Below are 18,245 nucleotides of genomic sequence, written 5' to 3' on the forward strand. Positions count from 1 at the left end.
ATGAAACACTTACTATTGAAGAGTTTGAGTTAGACTGGACTGATATGTAATTGAAGTACAAGTTGAAAGAAAATAGTTGTTGCAAGATCCGCCGCATATTGTTTCTAAAGGAATGCCCAAATCTTTACGACAAAAGAATTCAAAAGAAAATATACCAATAAAGAAGTAACGATACAATGTTTGTAAACAAGAATGACATATAAGAAGCAAATACCCATCACTTATGCATCTTTTTTTTTCCTTGGCATGTAAGAAGGGCATTTGCTAGTTGGTTGAAGATTTTTGTTTTTTGTAGGAATATGAGAGAACTAAGTTCCACTATATTCTTTCCAAACTCGGTCATAATGTCAACCACATTTGATATGTATGAATACTATGTTAATCTTATTTATTTTATATTTAGACTTTCGATTTTGTCGATTCTAATCTCTCTTTTTTTCTAGTTTGTAGGAATACGCAAGCCCCCGCAATGTCACAAACTGAAGAGTTTGGAACATCGTGGAATTTTCATATGCCAGATGATTATTAGACTCATTAAACATTTTCTATTTTTTGGTTGTAAAATAATTCTCAAACCAGATGACTATAAGCCAAGTGATATGTGAGATGGATATGGTCATGTGAGACTTATGGGTTCTACCTATGGATATCCCAGTACTCTTTTTGCCATTTTCTTCTTACCGTTTTGGACTGTATGCTATTTAACCACCTTCAAAACATAAAACACGAAGTCAATCTGATTATTCAGTAAAGTTACTTTGTAATATCCCAAAACTAACATTTAAAATCGAATACCCATGTAAAGAAAGTCACGGGCAGCTAAAAACTAGCCTAAGAATCGGAAGATCAATACATTAGATAGCAAAGACCAAACAAGAGTCAACCGAAGTTGACCAAAACACTAACCCAACTTCATTACCCCATTATCTCTAAAGCGTTTGTCCAAAATCAAAAAGCCATGTGTGAAACCTCATAAAACAGCTCCCATGGCCCCAAAGAAACCCCAATGCGGAGATAGTAGAAAACTGGGGGCAAATAGAACACTAAAAGAAGGATAGAGACCACTCACACCATTAAAATCTTTAGTGGAGTTTCTGGCCCATTACTTCAACGGCACAACCTATCAAAGTGTGTGAAGAAAAAAACAAACCCCTAGACCATTAAAGGAAGATAGAATCCTAGAATCGCATAAAATACAAAAATAAACCCATAAATCAAACCCTAAATCCAACAGAAACTCGTATGTGAAATGCATAAATCAAAAATTTACCCACTCAAAGATAAGACTGCGCGAGAGGGAGGGCGTGGTGAAATCAGCACCGCAAGTGGGAGGGGTGGGGAAATCGACTGTGAGAGATGAGTTGATCTCGTTAGAATCATGTTGGGTGACGAACGAAAGGGGGCTGGGAAGGGAAGAAAGCTCAAAAAGTTGGCTAGCGCTGTGAATGGAACTGGAGAACTCTTCAGAAAGGGGGCGATGAGTGGAATGGGAGAGGAAGGATTCTGAAAAGTCAGATGTAGGTGTTTGAAGGTTGGACCTCTTACGTGGCTAATAGTTGTTGGTTGGCATAAAAATGAGTTTTTTAACCAACCAGCCTTGAATTTTTTTTCAAAAACAACCCACGGGCATGCGTCTATGACCATAAAAGACCAAAGAACCCCTCGCGCTGCATGTCCATCCAAAACAAAAGACTCCAAAAAATAATATTAAACTTACTGCGTTGCTTCCGTAAAATCCAAAATGAAAAGAAGAAGGCTTGTTGTCTTTAACCCATGCGTGAAAACTGAAAGGAAAGAAACTGACCCAAATGCATATCTTTCATCAAACCAAAGAGAATGTTGGGTCCTATGTGCATACGTGGCCTTAGAGAAATCAAAGAAAAAATTTACTGCTTTTAAAACGTCAAAGCTTATTACGTTTTTTACTTTATCTCTTCTCTCATGCTTTGCATTTCTTGGTTGAAAAAAATAAAAAAATAAAAAAATAATATAAAAAATATCTTACACATATTAAGAAATATTATTTAATTAAATTAAAATTTTTAAAATTAAGTATAAACTATAATATTAAATAATTTAAATCATAACTCGAATTTATATATTTTAATTTTTTTTATCTAAAATTAATAATAATAAAATAAAATAATTTAAATATATTTATTCTAAATATATATAATATATAATAATTCAGTTCAATCGTTACTGCGTGAAAACACAAATTTCAGTTGGCGTGAACATGAACTACTTGGTGCATAGTTCAAACAAAAATTTATTTATTATTTTTACACCAAATATTATATATAATTTTTTATTTTATTTTTTTATTAAATATATAGTATATGGATGATGAGTAAAATAATTCAATTAATTTAAAAGAAATAAAATAAAATTAAAAATAAAAGATATTAATAAATATAATATATAGTATATCAAATATCAAATAATGAGTAGGGAAACTCGCGTTCAAATATATGCAACAAAAAGGATGGTGCTAGCGTAACCACGACGGTTTGTTAGTGCATTTCAAATTAGTTTTTCATTATTTTTTTAATATTTTTAATTATTAAATATAAAAATATACAGGTTCATTAATAATTATTTAAAAAATAAACTTCATTATAAATTATTATTATTTAATTATTAAATATAAAAATAAATTAAAATATTTAAACAGTAATTTTGAACAAAAAAACTCTAAGTACCTCCGTTGATAGAAAAATGATATCATTACTACTCAACTACAATTTATTTACAATTTTTTTTGTATTTGATTTTTTTTAATTTTTTATTTTAGAAGTGAGTATTAATAAAATTATATTTTTTTTAATTTTTTTTAATAATTAAGGATGTTAAAAAAATATTTAAAATAAAAAAATATAAAAATAAAAAAATTTAAAATAAATATAAATAATAAATAAATTATAATGTGGTTGGTGGTGTATCGTTGTCCCCGCTGTTATTTTCTCCAAAAAAGTACAGAACGACAAGGACTTGTCGAATTGATTTAACGTTCACACCCCGCCCCCCGGGGGGGTCTTCAATTCTTTCATCAAAATCGATGAAATTATTAAATATAAAACCCTGGCAGCTAGCCTTTATTTTTTTTTTATTTTTTTATAATCATACGTGTTATTTTAAAAATAAAATATTTAAATTTTGAAATTTCCATTTATAAATATAGGTGTTAATTATTTTTATAACAACTATATATTATTATTTGTCTCATAATCAATATTTCCGTACCACAGGGTGTCTTATTTGTGAAAAGCACTGATACGATGTTATAAAAAAATTGCTAGTGACATTTGGTCCCTTATTGATCCGATAAATATTTTTTTAATAATGCATGTCCATATCATAGAAGACATGATAATTAACACGATGTTATTTCGTTTGACTATACAAATAAGACGAGACAGTGAGATATTTAAATAATAATAAATAAAATATTATTATAATATAATTTTTTAATATTAATTTTATATTAAAATTTAAAAAAATTAAATTATTTATTATATTTTATATGAGAATTTTAAAAAATTAAATAATGAGTTGAGATGAGATTTTTAATTTTGTGTAACCAATCTAGACTTTTATCAATTGCCACATATTGACTAGACTTTATTTAAATAATATAAATATTTTATCTTATTTTATTTTATTATTATAACTTTTTAACATTTTTATAAAAAAATAATAAATAATTTATTTTTTCATTTTTAAAAAATAATAACATTAAAAAATAAGATTCTAATTATATTTTATTAAATTTTCAATTTTCCAAATCACAAACTCATTTTATTTGAAGTTCGGGAAATAGCGCGGAGTTGTCTATCAACCGCTAATCAATAATTTTGTTTTAAATAAATAATAATTTTAAAAATTAATAGATAATAAAAATATAGTATATAAAATTTTCCAGAAGCTCATAAATTTATGCAATTTTAAAATTTATTAGCACGTTAGAGCACTAATAGTAAGCTCAACAAAGTTAAATTATAGTTAAAGAATAACTAAAATGTGAAATAAAGTACTACAATGGGCTCAATAAATATACAATAAATTTGGCCATCAACTATTTGGCTGGCCAAATTTATTGAAGTAAAGAGACTAGCTAAATATTATTTTTAGAGTAAAATATTACTTCTCGGCTACAGCATTGAACGAGATCAACTCTTGCGCACCGGACAAAGTCTCTCTGGATGCAATTTCTTATGCGATTTCTTATTACTTCCCAGCTGTAATAAAATAATAATTTTTTTATACAATTTCTGGAATCAGTTTTGGTACTGGACGGAATTTTTCTATATTCATCTCTATTTGAACTCCTTTTTTTTTTTTTTAATTCTCAACCTTTGATTGAATTTCTAGATGTGATTTTAGTGTATTGAATTTGATAAAATCAAAAATGATGAACCACTCCGAGTGTGTTTCTTTACTGTGAAGGTTGAAAATTTCTAGTGATGTATTATACTGAAACAGAATATATAAAATTATAGAAATCGGAGTTCAAAATTAATATTTTAATATAATAATAAAAAATTTATTAAATTTATTATTTAATGTTATAAAAAGTAACTACCCAAAATTTATAAAAATAAACTTTCTAATTAAAATTTGTTAAATCCACTACTAATACCCTTACAATGGCTACACAATTTGGTTAGGTTTATGCGTTTAGCCGACAGCATGAACTAAATTATTAGGTAGCTGGCACATGAGTTCATAAATGTTTAACCAAATGTGATTTACCAACCACTCTCCGTCTTGTCTCATTTCCAGAGCCTTCCCTGTCTGTCAATTTTGATGGAGGAATTGATGGTGCTGTATGCATGTCAATCAACTTCATAGGTCCTTTCTATTTTCTGTGAGAAAATATCAGTGGAGTTGGTTTCGACTCGGCTAGTCAGATTTGTTAGATGAAAATATTATATTTTAATATTATTATTATTTTAAAATTAAAAAAAATTTAAATTATTTATTATATTTTATATAAAAATTTAAAAAATTTATAATGATAAAATAAGAATTTTATATTTAAGATGAAAAATTTTAATAGCCAAACCAATCTTACTCAAAGTTGCTGTTCAAAAATACTGTTTAAATATTTTAATTTAATAAAATTATATATTTTTATATTTAATAATTAAGAATGTTTAAAAAGATATTAAAAAATATGAAAGAAAAAATAATTTGCAATGCACTAATAGACTGTTGCGGTTACGCTTGCACATCCTTTTTCCTGCATGTATGTGAACGAGAGTTCTTCTATTTTTTTTCAAAATGATTGCATGGCGTTTATAATTTTACGACTATATGTAGTATTGCCCTCCCAGAACAAAAACAAATACAATCCAACGGATAAAAAAAAACACTAATTTTGCAGAAAAAAATAAAAAAAAAAAAAGAAAAAAAAAAAAAGAAAAACAAAGTTTCAAAAACCCAAAAAACAAAGAAATAAAAGAGATTTTTTGAAAAAAAGCATGCGCAAGGCAGCGAGCTATGCTAAGATCAAGAATTTTGCAGCAAAAAAAATTCTGCTATTGCAAAAACCCAGTGCCAAAAAAATACGTACTCTCTTATTACCCATTGCTTAAGGTGTGGATCACCAATCCCTTACAAATCAACATATATAGCCATATTGCAAAAGATATTCAAAATCAAACAAGAGAGCTGCACGGGAGGGAAGAGAGATGGAAAATGGGAGAGGAGAAAGAGAGGGGCCCTGGAGAGAGAAGAGAGAGAAAAGGAAAGAAGAGAAAGAATAGAGGGTGCGAGGAGATGAGTGAAAGAGGAGAGGTGTAATTTAAGAGTTTTGCTACATACAAATATAGTTACACACTAATCTGTGTATTAATACTGATTTATTCATACTTAAAATTTAAATTAACACTGTTTTCAATCAAATCTACTTTTTGACCAATCACATCATATTAACGTACAGATTAGTACACAATTATACTTACAATTATATTTTTCCGCAATTCAATAAACTCGTATACACCATAAGATAAACGAGTCTTATATGTGTTGAAAATCTATTGGCTGTTGTAAAGTAAAATATAACACCCTGTTTGAAAATTTTATCTCCAGTCCTATTATATATTAATTAAATTATTTGTTAAAACATCGTTTTTAATGATCATTTGATATTAATAATCACAAACATTTAATTAAATTTATTTAAAATTTAATATAAATATCAAAAAATAAATTTAATATAATGCTAATAACCATTAATTCCTTCAATAAAATTTAAAAAAATAGACAATTTTCTGAATAAATGTCGAGAAAAGAGAGATAGTGTTACGTAATAAAAAATAATAAACTAAACATTTACCCTTTAAACAGTTTACATCAAATTTAATTCTATTTTTATAAATATTATAGTTAAAAGCCAAACTATATGATTTTACTGAATCTTTTTCAGCCAATTTTTCACTTGTAATAACTAAACGGCTTTGTTAGATACAGTCGGCAAATGTAGTCAGCGTGCAGTCGGTTGTACGGAATGAATAAAAAAAAATTATAAAAAATATTTTTTATATTCAGAAAGACCTACATGAATAAAAAAAATTAAAAAAATAATTTTTTTTTTCATGTAAGTCCCGTATTAATTTATTTTTTTCTCTACGACTACATTTTCCGACTGCAAAAAGTATTTCTCTTGATTATAAGGGACTCACAAAACACACTAAAAGTTGTCAAAAATCAAAAGTATGTCCCATATTAAATTGCACAACCAATCATTCAGGATATAAAAGTTGCTCTCAAAAAATTTTAAAATTAAAAGCTTAGAAAAATACATCAAAATAAAAATTGATATGCATATTCCATTGCGCAATAGACTGTCTCCAACTCTATATTTGAAAATATTTCCCTTATTGTAATCCTTTCATCATGTTAAATTTTCATAATGAATAAACCCACCTGTGCTGTTTTAGTTTCATTAATGTTGTTGTACAAATATTTTAATATTTTCTAATTGTAGATACAATGTTTTGAAGGAAAAAAAAAAAACACTTCGACCAAAATCTGGCCATCTATTTTACGGATGAAAAAATATTTTCATCATCTTATTTTTGTATTATTTTTGTATCATCATATAATATAATATTAGATGATAAATTTAAAAATAAAATATAATAAATAATTTTTAATTATTTAATATCATATTCTAAAATAATAAAAAATAATGAGCTAGTAATATTACTCCTTGACTGTATATTTATAATCTGTACTCATTCCGATTGAGTGATTTGATTCCAACACGCCTGTTTGGCCCCTATTAAAGAAAAAGTAAAAACCAAAAAACATTGATAAATTTTCAAAAACTAAATACTAAATTTTTTAATTTAAAATTTAGATTTTACTAAAAATGTGACAATGGACGGAATAACTTGAAAAATCCTTTTTACTTTTGCTAATCAATTTTTTGGGTCAACTTTTGAATTAATTCAACGCGACTCGATTCCACTTTTCTAGCTCTATCAGATCACTAATGCTAAAAAGAGTTCTATTTAGTTATGAGAAATATTTTTTGTAGTCAGAAAATGCAGTCGGCGTGCAGTCGTGGAGAAAAAAGTGAATTAATATAGAATCTACATGAAAAAAAATTATTTTTATAACTTTTTTTTATTCAAGTAGGTCCCCTGAATATAAAATAATTTTTTTATAATTTTTTTTATTCATTCCGTACAGCCGACTGCACGCCGACTGCATTTACCGACTGTATCTAGCAAAACCTGTTAATCAATTGTTTCTAAATTTGGTGCTCATTTTCTTATTGAATTCCTATTAGCATTGATTTAGCTTCACCTTTATTAGGATTTGTGCTGTAAATATGCTTTGTAATCGTAAAGATAAGGAAACCAGTCGGTGCTCTAAAGATAGCTATTGCTGTACTTTCCTTTTATCTGACCGCAACATCAAAGGTAAAAATACAGTGATCTATTGGGAGAGGCTCTGATGAGTTTTTGAGATTAATTTAATTGTTGCCGCAAGCATTATAATGTTCTTTTAAATAAAATTTGGTGGAAGAAACAAATTCAGGTTAATTAGGATTTTAAACTTCACTTAGGACCAAATCATGATTTGGTCGAAGTGCTTGGTTTTACTTGATCCGATATGTCGAGTATATAATAATTTTTTTAAAAAAAATTGTTCTCTAATTGACATGTATTCCAATTGAATTCCATAATTTTTTTATTTAATAATTAAAAATATATTTTTTTAATAATATTATAAATTTTTTAAAAACAAATATTGAAAAGAATAAAAAAAATTAAAGAAAAAAAAACTAAAAAACAAAATTAGTAGACATGCAATATGAAAAGCTGTCCTCCTTGCATTCTCTCTCATTTAAGGTGTCTAATTAATGAAGAGTATTTCCTCTTTTAAAAAAAAAAAAAAAATCCTGAAAAGCCGGTACATGCGAGGTCCGCTCCGATTTGATTGAGATATCGAAAGAAAAGAAAAGAAAAAGTGTATGTATTATAATCTTTTTCCTATTTCATCACATTCAAGTTTTTAATGTCGAATAAAGAAAGGATGACGAGTACCTTCAAGTATTTTATGTCTCTTCAACGTCGATTTCTTATGACGTTTTGCTAGATAATATAATTAAAAAAAATATTTTTTACAGTCAGAAAATGCAGTTGGCGTGCAGTCGTAAAGAAAAAAATGAATTAATATGGGATCTACATGAAAAAATAATTTTTTTTTCTTCATATAGGTCTCCCTAAATATAAAATAATTCTTTTATAATTTTTTTTATCCATTTCATACAAACGACTGTACGCTGACTATATTTACCGATTGTATCTAACAAAATCCAATTAATTATCAAGTGCAGGGACCCAGATGTTTCTCTTATGACCTTTTGTCTTTTTCATGAAATAGATTAATTATACGACTGTCAAACTTTTTGGGCCATTAAATAATTGATAACCCCATTTTCTTTATTCTGATCTTATCATATATGCTATTTCATGTCAGTTTATGAGTTGTATGGTTGTCATCTAAGTTATCTCAATCTTCTTAATTATAAGACCATTCAATATTCAAAAATAAAATATCAATATTTTCTGAGTTTGTGCAAACGGCTTAATTAATTTAAAAATGAGAAGCTTCATCCTCCTAAACCTGTATCTCACTGATTGCCAACTAAATATGATTTAATTTATAAATAAATATGATTTAATTTAATAAGTAGATATTATTTACTATTAAATAAGATAAACAAATTTAATTTAGTTTAAAAAGAAGAAATATCTGCTCCAAATCTTATATTCTTAGCTTTGATTTTAATTCAATCTAAACGATGCATACCCACATTAATTATTTCCTGCACTTAATTCATTTCAACAGAAATTAAAAACCATTGTGAATCTATTTTTTTAAAAATAAAATGAAATAGAAATATCTTTTAATTGTATTCGATGATTCATAATTTCATACAACAAAAATACAGAACCTTACCAAGTGGCGAAACAGTAAACTTAAATAACATCCTAACAAGTTGAAGGAAAGTATTTCCAAATGATTTATAAATTAATATTTTTTTATTTTTAAATAATAAATTTAACTTATTATATAAATTTATAAATTTATTTTTTTATTTCCAAATGATTTATAAATTAATATATTTTTTTATTTTTAAATAATAAATTTAACTTATTATATAAATTTATAATTTTTTTTTAAATTCTATGTGGTTGTCCTACTTCTCAAGAGCTACCGTTTCTACATCATAATCCCACCTACTTTATACAATTATTTATTGCAAAAAATAAAAAATCATACCAAATAAGACAATAAATACCCTAAAATAAATTAGACAAATTAAAATATCCTATTAAAGTATGTAGAAATAATAAAATGTTATTTACAATTTTTCAGTAAATTGACATTGAAGAGAGAGAGAGGGACAAAAAATCAGTAGCAATTCATTTCTTTATTGAATTCTATGATTTTCAAGTGATAGCAATAATTTTTTTTTTATTTTTAGAAGTGACGCTACAAGAAAACAGGTATTTGTGATCAATATTTTATAACCAAAATGACTATTTTTTACTAAAACAAGTAGATCTTCTTAGCTTATTCCAAATTCATTGATAGAGACAATATTTATATTGTTATCCCAATAGTTAATTCTTGAAATGGAGTGATTCCTAATTAAGTAGTGACGCTACAAGATTTAGGAGAGAGTGGAGTTTTGATATAAAACAAAGAACTCACAGGTTCACCCACATCCTATGTGACGCCCTCAAATCTCACATACGGATACGGAAAAATCGAGACGTCGGGATGATGACAACACGAGTCACCACCCTATCGCTAAGTGCCAAGTGTGTGTATATGCAACAAGTGTACAAAAGAAAACACGCAGCGGATAAATAAAATCATATAACTAAGTACCAGAATTTTTCTATGTTTAATACAAACCCGCTTAAAACATACATAATAAAATATTATAAGTCACAAATATTGTTTCAAACCAACTACACAGCATAAACTCCAAATCAATACTCTGGCGGAGCCGCCTCCTCCTCCTCCTCCTCCTCGACCTCTGCATCAAAATCTACAGTACCAAAATGGTGCCGCAGGTAAGTAAAGATCCAAACACCACAAGATAAAAACATATTAAACTCAACAATATGCATGAAAAGAATGTCAAATGCACATATTCTATAAAATCACATTTTTTCCATGTACGCCAAAAATCCCATTTGGCTCCAAAAATATATTACTTTCTAACTCACGCTAAAAGTCTCATTTAGCCCAAATCCAACTCAATTCAATAACCAATTAATCCGAATGCACCATGACCTCCCCTAGGGGTCATCCGCACACCCTAGCTCCCATCGTCACACCAAGAGTAACGACCATGCGTGTGACTTCGTAACGAGCGATGCCTAGTTCCGCGCCCAGCGCATACCTAGCCAAACATCCTCTAGCTCTAGCCCTCGCCAGCGAAGGGTCACGGAGTCGGTATGAGAGCCTTACCATCCCACCCGCTCCCGTTGTTGCCCAGCAACAACTCAAGGGATGTCACTCAGTATATTACACTTCCAAGTGACCAGAGGAGCTTCACCGAGATAATACCTCATCTCGGCTTGGAGTCGTGATACACATGCACCCGAAAATCCATTTACACAAATAACATCGATTTTCTCATTTAAAATGAAATGCACATGAATGCATCTTGTAATGCATACCTCAAGATACCAAAACATCCAACTAATCACAAAATCAACAAAACCAAGCAACTCCGTCCTCAATCCATCCGACCTCCAAATTCCTCGGACTCAATCCGGAATCAACCAACCAGTCAAATAATTTATTGTAAGAGCAAAATTATTTAAATCTAAAATAGAGTTTGGAAAATACTTACAGCGCTATAAGGTATTTTTCGAAGGATCACGACGTTGCAAACGGCGGAGAAAAAGCAACGTAACAGTGTAAAATACACTGTGGCCATGGGTTGTAAAATACCTACTTTTGAATGGAAACAAACCAAGACTTGGGATTGATAGGGAATGACCTAGAGATATTTATGAAGCTAATGGAAGTGAGTTTTGGCTGTGGATGACGGTGGAAATGGCGGTGGAAGTGAAAAAAGGGACAGATCAGAGTTGAGCTTGTGGGAGCTGTTCCGGCAACGGATCGGGGCCGAAAATGGGTGGGTTAGGACTGCAAGAGGTAGGGGATGAAGTTGTGAAAAGATGATAGCCAGAGGTAGAGCGACAGCGCCGGAAATGACCAAAAATGCCACGGCTTAGATGGACTTTAGGTGGTAGGAGGGGCTGATTTTTGATGGGGAGATGCGCCGGCCAGAGGGGAGTCGACCGGTGGGGACGATGTCGGCCATGTCGGCTGGACGACAGTGGTCTGTGCTAGGGAGCTGGACGGGGACGGAAGAGGGAGGGAGAGAAGTCAAGCGCGCGGGAGGGGGAAGAAAGAAGAAAGAAAAAGGAAGAAAAAAAAGGAAAGAAGGAAAAGAAAAGGAAAAGGAAAAGAGAAAAAGAAAAAAGAGAAAATAAAAAGAAAATATGAGGGAAAAGAAATGAGGTCCAATCTTCATCTCCAGAGTCTAAAAACTGATCCGACGAAAACATATTTAAAAACTATAAAACGATTAAAATAAATTAAACACCATATCAACCTAAAATAAAACTAATTAAAATATAATAATTTAAAATAAAATGACCAATATATTAATTAAATTAAAATACTTCTTCAGTAAAAATACATGTAAAAACGAAATATCACATTCTAAATTTAAGATACGCAGTGAGTTATCGATATACGCAATCAATCTTAAGGGAGGCCAAAAGCCTCTCAAAGCCCAGATTGGCAACATCTCATTCACCTTGAAGTTCTACTTTATGTCTCATTCAAATTGTAATAAAGCAACTGAATATGGTTACTACGAAAAAATTTTGTGCTATAATTGTAAAAATATAAGCATCTTATAGCCATAATAAATCATTTTATCTTATCATTTGAAATTATTATTCCTTACATGATAATATATAACATGGTAATTTTTAAAATTAAGCAATTAATAATATTTTCATTAATTTTAATTGACGAGTCTATCTAGAAGTAGAGGAAGATATTTGATGTATAGAGGTTGTTATCTTCAGATTGATAGCAAAAGACATATTGAATTATATAATTGTTAATCTCTTCGAACACACAGGCGAGGTAGAATGTTTAATGCATTATATCTTTATATTTTTCATTATTACAGAAGCACCTATCATATTTAGCAAATATTACAACTATAATTTCAAAAAATGAATGAGTTATATACTTACACGCATAAATGAATCACTATGGACAACTGCGTTATAATAAACACAATGTACATTTTGCCCATCCTATAAATTAAATTACATTATAAGCACTCAAAATCTCTCATTCTTAAACTTCTCACTATTATGATTATATACTTAAATAATTAAAATACTAAATTATACGTAAAGTCTATATTTCTTTTTTCACTTTATATATTTTGTTCGATTTTTGTTTAAATTTTGTTTTCACCTTCTCCTTTACTATTTTACTATTTTGTATTATTTTTTATATTCATCAACTAAGCATACGTGCAACACATTACCCTGACTAGTATATATATATGTCATCAATTTTTACTTAATTATGTATCAATGATTTGGTTATACATTAATTAAATATTGATAAAAAATACTTTAAAAAATGAATAATAAATCTCAATATTTAAGACTCACTGTTTATCGTCTAAAAATTTCCGTAAAATAGATATTCGGATTTAGGTAATATTTGATCAAACTCCTGTAATAAATCTTAAATCTTAAATTGTAGAGAATCCTCAAAATATTTTTTTATGATTTGGTGAGTGAAAACGGTCTTCCATATATGGCCATCAACTGTAGCACAAGTCTATAATATTTGAAGTTGCCCAATCCAATGTGAGCATTTTCTGAGCCAGTTTATTTCAAATATAGCCGAGCACCTCATTTGGCCAAGCCAATGAGGATGCTCTAAGCGCGTCTTGAATTTAACAGGCTTTCTCCTCATCTGGCTCGTAGCCGAACAGCGGAAACCATTATCGGAATTGATAGCCTTACTTTATCTCTACTACCAAGCCTCCACGTGGCTTTATTTTGCTTTTATGATGGTTGATTTCGTAGGCAGCCCTATAAGATGAGATTCAGGAGGTTCAGAGATACCCAAACCCAGAGCTAGAGATCAGATAAAAGAAAAGACCTGAAACCGGCCAGGTGCCTGCACATTTTCTGATAAAAAAAAAAAAAATGGTGCTGGAGAGAGTGCAAGATGTTGCCTCTTTGTCAAAGGAAAGCATCCCGGAAGAGTACATAAGGTTGGACGATGAACAGCCGGGGAGCACGACCGTCCAGGGAGGGGTCCTTGAGGTCCCAACCATTGATATGAGGGATGACCAAGACGAGGAAAAGCTCCTCCGGGCTATAGTGGAGGCTAGCCAACACTGGGGAATGTTCCAAGTCGTGAACCATGAAATCCCTGCAGAAGTGATAACAAAGTTGCAGGCTGTTGGGAAGGAATTCTTTGAGCTCCCACAGGAGGAAAAAGAGGTTTATGCAAAGCGTCCAGGGTCTCAGTCCATCGAAGGTTATGGAACAATGCTTCAGAAAGAATTGGGAGGGAAGAAAGGCTGGGTTGACCATTTGTTCCATAAAATATGGCCTCGTTCTGCCATTAACTACCACTTCTGGCCTAAGAACCCTCCTTCCTACAGGTTTCAAAACATTTTTTTTAACTTCAACATTCTTAATTTGCTTTTCGTGTCGTTTTTTCTTTTTGTTTGTTTGTTTGTTTTTTTTTTTTTTCCTGCACTTGCACCTTATCATGAACTAGTCAATTTCTTTGCATTAAAAAAGGGAAAAAAACATCTTCTCTACAAGTTGAAGGTGAAAATCATGATCATGAAGATTAAGTTGAGGCATATATATCTTCATGTATATTTTTAATTAAGAGTAATGTGAGGGAAAACCTCAAGATGCAGACAAGTGTTTTTATAAAAATTAGATCCCATTAAAAAAAAAAATTAAAATTTTCACCATTTTAATTTACAGTAAAATCTTCTTTTTTATATCTGTACGTACAGTTGTGAGGAGAATTTTTCTCGTGTGACATTTGGCAGTAATTTCTCAAAATTTATTTCATTTTATTATTATAATTTTTTTTAAATAATAAAATAATAATAATATTAAAAAATAATATTTTAATAATATTTTATTTAATTTTCATTTTAATTTATACCGGATTGATTACACAATACTAAAAATCTCATCTTATTTTATTATTATAATTTTTTTAAATTTCTATATAAAATATAATAAATAATTTAACTTTTTTAAATGAAATTAATATTAAAAAATTATATTATAATAATATTTTATTCATTACTATTTAAAATATGTTATTTCATTTCATCTAATCTGTATAACTAAACGGGACCTAAATCTTCTTTTACTATTTAAACGGAAGCATAATCTATTTGCATATTAAAGATAATAAATATTGTAAGAAAATATTTTTTAGAAAAAAAATGGTGATATATATATCTATATATTGGATTTTGTGAGTTGAAAATTGTGTGAATAAAAACTTGTTAAGATCATACGATTTGTACGTAATGGGTATGTGAAAAGTGGGTCGGTAGATTTAAACATAATTTGTTAGATTATTAAGTTTTTTGGGGAAGGTTAATTTACATGACTATGGTTATATTTTCTCAAAGGTATGGAATTATGATCTGTGAAATTGGGTACAGGGAGACAAATGAGAAATATGCAAATTACCTGCATGGGGTGGTGGATAAGCTGTTCAAGAGCCTGTCGTTGGGTTTAGGGCTTGAAGGGCATGAGCTGAAGGAGGCCGCTGGCGGAGATGAGTTGGTGTACCTTCTGAAGATCAACTATTACCCACCATGTCCACGGCCGGATCTGGCTCTTGGGGTTGTGGCTCATACTGACATGTCCTCCTTCACCATCCTTGCGCCCAACGAGGTCCAAGGCCTCCAAGCTTTCAAGGATGGTCATTGGTATGATGTCAAGTACGTTCCCAATGCCCTGGTTATCCATATTGGCGACCAAATTGAGGTATTCATTCATTCATTCATAATCAATTTCATAATTTGCACCTAAATTAAAAGAAAAATTTAATTCATTATTCTTACACTACATATAATTTTTTATTTTTTTTATTTTTTCTTATCAAATGTTCGATGTATGGATAATGAAGGAAAGAACTCAATTAGCTTTTAAAAAAATAAAACTAAAAAAAAATTAAAAATCATTATAGTGTGTAAAGATGATGAGGAGTAAAACTCTAAATTAAATTAATGAAGATTGAGATACTATTTGCATTAATTAACATACTAATTATTTATTCTATATTTTATTGATTTGATTGATGCATAGTGGGTCTTTAGTTATATATTGAGACTGGAAAATGATATTATTACTACTCAATTATAACTTATTTACTACTCTTTTTGTATTTGATTTTTTTTTAATTTTTAATTTTACTTAATAATTAAAGAAGTGAGTATTAATAAAATTATATTTTTTTAAATTTTTTTTAATGATTAAGGATGTTAAAATAACACTTAAAAGAAAATGAAATTAAAAAAAAATTGAAATGCACTTGAGTAGTAGATGGGTGGTAATAGAGTGTTAACTCTATCACTATCCATTTATTTATTTATTTTTTTACATCATTTTTTAATACTTTTAAATATTTAAAAAAAATAAAAAAATTCATAATAATATTAAACAAAATTTTCTTTATCATTAAAAAAAAGAAAAAAAAAACACTAGGAGCGGTAGCTCCCAGCGGGGGATCTAGCATTTTCTTTGAATATAGAGATAATTTCAACTCATCATTACAGTTTTCTCAAAATTTTATATAAAATACAACAAATAATTCAATTTTTTTATATTTTAAAATAATAATAATATTAAAAAATAATATTATAATAATATTTTATTTAATTTTTATCTAAAATTATCTCATGATCTCACTATTCTAACCCACCAAAATGTTCAAGAAAAACTAAAACTGTCAACTTTCGAACAAAAATAATTACATCGAACTCAACGGTACTCAACAGTCCATTAAAATAAATAAAGAAAATTAGAATATCGAATGAAAAAAATAATAAAGTGATAAAAAAATAAAAACCGGAAAGTAAAAGATGAGAAAAAAAAACGTAACTTAAAAAAGGAGAGAGTGCCCAATTATAAAAATTTTAATTTGGAGCATTTTATGGTTTTTTAAAGCCTTGTTAATTTTCAATCTTCTAGGAATCTTAAAAGTGATTAAAACAGTCGATGATTTCCTTAATTAATTTTATACCGTGAACACATCAATTTTAACTCCATTTTATCTGGGATGTAGCAAGTTTTAAGTTCTCATCCATTTGGATTATGATATCATAATAATAAATATAAAGGAAAATCATTTTTCAATTTTCAATAAATTATGAAGAAAATTAAATAATATATTAAAAACATTTATGAACTATGCATTAAGAGTTCCACAGATATAATCTTATTTGAAAATATGAACTATTATCAATACTTCTGAAATATTTAATAATGTTTTTAAATTAGAGATTTTCTGGTGGTAGATATTGAGCAATGGGAAATACAAGAGTGTGCTGCACAGAACTACAGTTGACAAAGAGAAAACTAGAATATCGTGGCCAGTGTTCTTGGAACCTCCATCGGACTTTGAGGTAGGGCCTCACCCCAAGCTCGTGAACGAAGACAATCCTCCTAAATACAAGACCAAGAAATACGGTGATTACGTTTACCGTAAGCTTAACAAGCTTCCCCAGTAGGAGGAGTTTGTGTAGTATCTACATGTTAATCCACTATGGAAGTGTAATAATATCAAGACTTTTCTATTATTAATTGAGAAATGCTATATATAAACCATATATCATTATTTCATCATTCTCTAATGATTGCAAATTAATTATTTATCATTCATTACTTATCGTGCAATTATTAGATATCAAATAAGATAATAGCGAGGAATTGACAATTAAAAGAATAATAATGTTACAAATAATCGTGAAGTGTGTAAAAATCGTGGGTATTTGCTTTGAAAAAAAGTATAATTTTTTATTAAAAAAATATTATTTTTTTCATGTTAATTTTATATTTTTGTAAGTATCATTTTTGTAATTAAAAGAATGGTGGATAAAATTTTTCTTAATAATTAATTAGAATCTTTCAAATTGAAGTGGTATTTAATTTTGTTAGAATTTCCTTTAACTTGTAAGTTTTTAAATAAGTTTTGTTAGCAAACTTTCTTTATATATATAATATATATGGAAAATACTTTAGGCATAAAAGAATTTGATAAAAATAAATTCATAAATTAATATATTTTAATGTAGTATGTTAAATTATAAAATTATTTTTATTACAAAATAAATTATTTAATGGATTTTATAAATATATATTAATTTATAAATTTATTTTTAAATAATCTTTTTATATATTTACAACATCAACCGCAAAGGAAAGAAATACTTTTTACAAGAAAAATTTTTCTTATCATTCTCACACTTCACACACTATATTTATTTTAATTTTTTTTTTATTTTTTCTATAATAAATATATAGTGGTTGGATGATAAATAGAATAATTTAATTAATTTAATAAGAATAAAATAGAATAAAAAATAAAAAAATAAAAAA

The 18,245-nt window shown here is 28.4% G+C and overlaps 1 protein-coding gene and 1 long non-coding RNA gene across 3 annotated transcripts; one reads left to right on the plus strand and one right to left on the minus strand.

Annotated features, from left to right (window-relative positions):
* Nucleotides 1–710: 710 nt before the first annotated feature.
* LOC122309231 lies at nt 711–1,853 on the minus strand. The gene is made up of 2 exons (XR_006242380.1): nt 1,271–1,853; nt 711–1,120 (listed from the first exon to the last, which is right to left on the minus strand). It is a non-coding gene; the product is annotated as an uncharacterized LOC122309231 (long non-coding RNA).
* Nucleotides 1,854–13,570: 11,717 nt separating this feature from the next.
* On the plus strand, nt 13,571–17,493 carry LOC122309415 (flavonol synthase/flavanone 3-hydroxylase-like). 2 transcript variants are annotated; one of them, XM_043122901.1, is made up of 3 exons: nt 13,571–14,266; nt 15,305–15,632; nt 17,148–17,309. In XM_043122901.1, exons 1-3 carry the CDS (start codon nt 13,803–13,805, stop codon nt 17,169–17,171), a joined length of 816 nt encoding a protein of 271 aa, XP_042978835.1. In that variant the 5' UTR covers nt 13,571–13,802; the 3' UTR covers nt 17,172–17,309. The 2 variants fall into 2 exon arrangements, with proteins under 2 accessions (XP_042978835.1, XP_042978834.1); XM_043122900.1 differs by having other exon boundaries at nt 13,588–14,266; nt 17,165–17,493.
* The last annotated feature ends 752 nt before the right edge of the window (nt 17,494–18,245 follow it).

Source organism: Carya illinoinensis, chromosome 5 (genome assembly GCF_018687715.1).
Source record: "Carya illinoinensis cultivar Pawnee chromosome 5, C.illinoinensisPawnee_v1, whole genome shotgun sequence".
NCBI classification, from domain to species: domain Eukaryota; kingdom Viridiplantae; phylum Streptophyta; class Magnoliopsida; order Fagales; family Juglandaceae; genus Carya; species Carya illinoinensis.